A 5,316-nucleotide genomic window follows, 5' to 3' on the forward strand; every position below is an offset into this window, starting at 1 on the left:
TTAGGTTTGAGTCAAGGAATCCCCAATTTATGGAGTCAAATGCTTTATCAAAGTCAACTTTGAAAAGCAAGACCTTCTTTTTTGACTTTTTTGCCTAGGCACATAGTTCATTAACTATCAACGGCCCATCAAGAATGTTCCTGCCTTCGACATATGCAGATTGTACTTCATTTATGCACTTCCCCATAACCTTCTTTATTCTTTGTTCAAGGATCTTAGCAATGATCTTGTATAAGGATCCTATTAGACTGATGGGTCTAAAATCACTTAACGTGATGGGGTCTTTGATTTTGGGGATCAGGGATATGAATGAAGAATTACACGATTTGTCCAGTTTCCCATAGTGCTCAAAATGTTTGACCACAGCAGCAATGTCTCCCAGCAGTACACCCCAATACTTTTTTATGAATTTGAATGAGTATCCATCGGGTCCAGGGGCTTTCTCGTTTCCGCAAGCCCACACAACCTCCTTAATTTCCTCCAGTGAGATTGGCGCTTCTAGCATCTGATAATCAGCTGGGGTGATCTTATTAAAGTGGCTATTGCTTAGTTTCGGTTTGGAAGGCCATTTTTCTTTAAACTTATTGGCAAAAAATTTGAAGGCCTCCAGTTTTATCATCGCCAGGTCAGTACACCATGACCCGTTGATCATGAGTCCATCAATCCCATTTTTCGAATTATTATTGTTAACATGGCCGTGAAAGAAGCGAGTGTTTTCATCCCCGTCTACAGCCCATTTGACCCGGGACTTTTGCTTTATGTCTAACGCTCTGAGTTTTTCGAGTTCTGCGATTTTTTTGAAACTATCCCTTCGCCTCGTCGCTTCTTCTATGTTGAGTGCCCTGGATTCGGCTTCATGATCCAATCGTTCTATCTCCATTTTGAGTTTAATTAAAGTAGCCTCTTATATGGGATGTTCTGTTGCTCTCCATTTTTTTAAGGCTTCTTTGACGTGTCTTAGTTTTGCCGCCATGTACTGGTCTGGGGTTCCGAACCCAATGAAATTATTCCAGCTGGTTATGAGAGTCTTCTCAAAACCCTCTCTCAATAACCAAGAATTGAAGAGCCTGAATGGTGGGTGGCCGAAGTCCGGTTTGGTGGTAGAGAGTAGTATGGGACAGTGGTCGGAGAGTTCTCGTGGTAGCGCGGTGACGGAGGTTTTGGGAGCAATATCGAGAAACCTTGGGCTGATTAGGAAGCGATCTAGTTTGCTCAGTTTTATGTCTTCATTCCGAAAGCATGTATATCTGAACCCACCCATTTTAAGGTCTGTGAAACCCACCTCTAGTATGAACTTGTTGAAGTCTCTGGCTGTACGATGGCAGAAAATTGAATTAAATCTCTCCTCAGGTCTCCTTACTGCATTGAAGTCCCCCATCATGATCCACACTCCATTGATGGATTGTATGATCCCTTTCAATTCTTCCCATAATAATGCCTTTTCACGTACCAGTTGTGGTCCATAAATATTAGCAATAATTACTGGTCTTGAAATGCCTTCCCAAGTGCCAATATTGATAAGATAATTGCGAGAGGATATAACATCAGTAGAAGTGAACATCTTATTATCCCACAGACTTAGTAAGCCTCCAGACCTTCCGTAAGAACTGGTGCGACTGACACCGAAATCAGTAGAGCCCCAACAAGCCCTTGCATCAATAATCTCAGCGTCTAGGAGTTGTGTTTCTTGGATTGCAATAAATGATAGCTTATGCTTTCTTTTAAGTCGTCTGATCCATGCCACCTTATGCTCTCCCCCAATACCGTTAATATTCAGAGAAAGGAAATTCATTGGGTAACATTGTGCTCACCTGATGCACCAAGAATTTCAGCTAGGATACGATTATTAGGTTCAATCTCGAACCTAATTAGGGAACCCACTGCTGCAGTCACTTCAATTTCTGTTGATTCCACCACTAGGTCGGTTAATTCATGGTTTAGGACATCGATATTCTGGCCAGCGATGGGTTGAGGGACCTGAGTTGGTTCATCTGTGTTGGTGGTGGATACGATGAAGGGGGGAGGTCGACTTATTTCTGGGACTTGAAACAGGGTGGTTATTAGGATCAAAGTTGTGAGTTCACTGGGGGGAGAGCGCTGTAAACGACGTCTCTTTAGAGAGGAACGGACATGACCATTATCTAAACTATGTTGACCGGCTGGAGGAGGAGTAGAGTTAAAAGAGGGAAAAGGGCCGAAGCACCCAGATTGGGCTAATGAAGCTGGGAAATTAACAATTTTCAGTGGGCCCAAAGTCTGAAGATCCGAGGGTGTTGGATCCGTCTGATTATCTAGGGCAGCAGCCCGATCCGTCTTACCGTTATCTTTTGAATTATCTTGGAAATTGAGTGTCGCTTCGTAGACCCCTTTCTCGAGAATCGGTCTTTCCTCACCGGAATCGCCGGTCTTCACCGCCGATACTGTTCTCTGGTGATGATTTGTGTCATCTCCGGCCACCGTGCATGGCAGTGTTAGGTCATCACCGCCTTCATTAGCCTTTTCTTCCGTAGGGTATATTGGAGAGTTAGGATTCCCATCCTGAACGATTTCCCCCTCCTCCATATCATTGATCCATGTTGCAGATACGCCTTCATCTTCTTCAGTGGAGTTCCAGTTATTTGACTCACTTACCATAGACTCGCTTTCAGTTTTATCGTCCAACACCTGATCTTCATATGGATGTTCTTCGTTGTCAAACTTGAACGGGAACCATGGTTCGTCTTCGTATTCAACGATTCCAACGTGAAAAGATCGGCCATCAGCTTCCACCTGAATCTCCTCATTGAGTTTTGTTAATTTGTCTGTGAGTATGGCTAACTTCACCACAGAGAGGTCAACGCGACTTGTGATATGGTCTATTGGCACCGCTATTTTCCCGAACTTTCCCACAACATCAGAGAAGTTGGAGTTATTCCATAGTCGGAGAAGGAGTCCAAGTATCCTGATCCATGTTATGCGTTCGAATTTTGTGACTACAGTGGATCCCATCTTCATCCATTTGAATGTATCTTTCCAGTTCCTCTCATCTTCTAGGAATTCTCTTGCAGCAACTGTGGAATCAAAGCTAATTAAAGCAAGCATCCCACCGAGGTATTTGACTGAAGGGCGGTGTTCGCTGTGGATGGAGATGAGAGTTGGCATATGACCAAGGTGTTCCAGGGATTTAGCTTCGCCGATGAGGGTGGATTTAGTGAGCCATCAATCTATGCCGTCGTCGGTGTGCAAGCGGATCGGAGCAGTTGTTTGGTGAATGTTCTTGTTGGGCTGCCTTGAATTGAAGTGACCAGTAACCTGAGCATATATTCTGTGGTCGGTAAATCCACCTCCATGGATACTGGTATTTTGTCCCAGGGGCACGACAGTTCTTGGATTCTGATTTATTTTCCCCGGAGGTAATGGAGGTGTTTTCCGGCCATGCCTTGCAACGCTAATCTCAAGTTTATTGTTCCTGCATGTAGCACCGTTCAGTTTCAATTCCAAAGCTTTGGCGTCGGATACCCCGATGAACCGTATGAAGCCGTAGTTTTTCCCGTTCTTCCCTATATTCCTCCCGAAGTAGATATCTGATAATCTTCCCATTTGAGAAAAGATTTTCCTGAATTCTGCTTTTGTTGCGCCGTTTGGTATGTTAGTAACAAAGAAAGTGGTTTCCTCCGTCGTGTTCCCATCGGACGCCACTCCCATTTTACGCCGCCTCACTTCCGTCCATCCGTCTTCCATCATTTTTATAAGCTAACTTGATATTCTAAAAATCACACGGACCATTTATGAAGATTTGTTTAATAATAATAATCATATTAATATTAATAATAATAATAATAATAATAATAATTACATAAATATAATATAAAAAAAAAGAAAAGAATGGCCGGATATAAATTAAATGAGCCTTGCACCGTAAGTGCCTAACCGTAAGACTTTAATTGAAATTTTCAATCTTATTTTCTTATTTTCGTTGGTGAGTTGTATGGAATTAATCCAAAATTTTTAACTTCCCACCAAAATTAACAGTTACTCCCGCTTTCCGCAAAATTTCTCTAGGTTTAAGTTTTTCCCATCTACTCCCGCCTCCTTTGTATTCCCACCTCCGACTCATGTATCCTCAGTATTCGTCCCTTCGATCGGCTGTTCATTCTTCACCTTCCCACACAAACACAAGGCAACGATTGATCTGCCACCACCACCTCCGACGATCTTTCTGTTCAGTCAAACGGGAAGCCACAACCCTTCACTGGTTTTAGATTGAAATCGGTAAAACCCTAGCCCTGACCCACCGCCATTGACACCACCTCGATCACAGCCTTCGGCCATTGTCGCCGTCTTTCGACCCTTTCTCTCCGCCAGCGCTGCCGTCCTTCAGCTCTCGGTAAGCTCTGTGAACTCCTCCAAACCCCTCCCTGTTTCCTTTGCATCGATTTCATTTTTCTTTATTATTATACTACCGAATCCTAACCCACGAAACTGTAAATGTTCGAGAACGATTACATGTTTCGGGTCTGTAATGGCGCACTCTTTCCGTGTTTTGGTGATCTTTACTGTTTTTTTTTTTTTCATCCTAGCTCTCACAGTCTTGAATCGTAAGTTCACATTTTATATTTTCAGAGTTCTACCCGAAGTTCTTGATCTTTCTGGAACGTACTTTTCATTATAGTCCTATTTGGTAGAGTTTTGGTATGATTTCGGTTGAGAATGTTAGGAAAGTTTCAAAAGCTTGTTGTATTCTAACATAAACTGTATTTTGTTTATATTAACGTTGTTTTTTTTTTTTTTTTTTTTTTTTGGTTGCAGCAAACTATGCATCTCTTGATGATGAAGCTCTCAAATAAATGGTAAAGTTGTATAATGGCTCCTACTTTAACATGTCTCAAATGTGAAGTAGAAATTACAAATGGGCTCAATGGTATGCTGTTTAAAAAAGAACTATGTTCAAAATGTGTCATTTGACTGCCTTTTACTTGGTTGATGTTAATAGTTCTAACTCATTTGTATTGGATATGATGAAACACAGTTTTTGATTTTCATGGTGTGAAATTAGTAATATATTTTCACTGATTTTTAACTTATAGCTCATCCTTGACATCCATTTTGAACTTTCTGTATTAAATTGTAGGGTCTTACTTACACTTGCATTTCCTTGACAATGTGTAGCTTCGTATGATATGGAAATTCAACAAGTGTTTGTTTGATCTTGTTGCAAGCCTTGTGAAGGAAATTATTAAACTTGTTTGTATTTATAAAACTATTTTTATTATTTTTTCAAATTTTAGGTGTACATATGGCAAATAATAAATTTGTTCACAATCGTTCCTAGTCTAC

The 5,316-nt window shown here is 41.3% G+C and overlaps 1 protein-coding gene and 1 long non-coding RNA gene across 2 annotated transcripts; one reads left to right on the forward strand and one right to left on the reverse strand.

Moving 5' to 3' along the window:
- Positions 1–904: 904 nt before the first annotated feature.
- Positions 905–1,792, reverse strand: LOC145164886 (uncharacterized). Its single transcript, XM_079083545.1, has one exon. The coding sequence runs from the start codon at positions 1,790–1,792 to the stop codon at positions 905–907; it is 888 nt and encodes a 295-aa protein (XP_078939671.1).
- A 2,230-nt stretch (positions 1,793–4,022) lies between these two features.
- On the forward strand, positions 4,023–5,059 carry LOC145163133 (uncharacterized). Its single transcript, XR_013739594.1, has 2 exons — positions 4,023–4,366; positions 4,789–5,059. It is a non-coding gene; the product is annotated as an uncharacterized LOC145163133 (long non-coding RNA).
- The last annotated feature ends 257 nt before the right edge of the window (positions 5,060–5,316 follow it).

The sequence above is a fragment of the Lactuca virosa genome, chromosome 3 (genome assembly GCF_052849685.1).
Source record: "Lactuca virosa cultivar CGN04683 chromosome 3, Lactuca_virosa_CGN04683_v6, whole genome shotgun sequence".
Classification (NCBI taxonomy): domain Eukaryota; kingdom Viridiplantae; phylum Streptophyta; class Magnoliopsida; order Asterales; family Asteraceae; genus Lactuca; species Lactuca virosa.

What these genes read in the sequence shown, in the direction of transcription:
- LOC145164886 (XM_079083545.1), bottom strand. Translation starts at nt 1,792, where the DNA reads ATGAATTTCCTTTCTCTGAATATTAACGGTATTGGGGGAGAGCATAAG.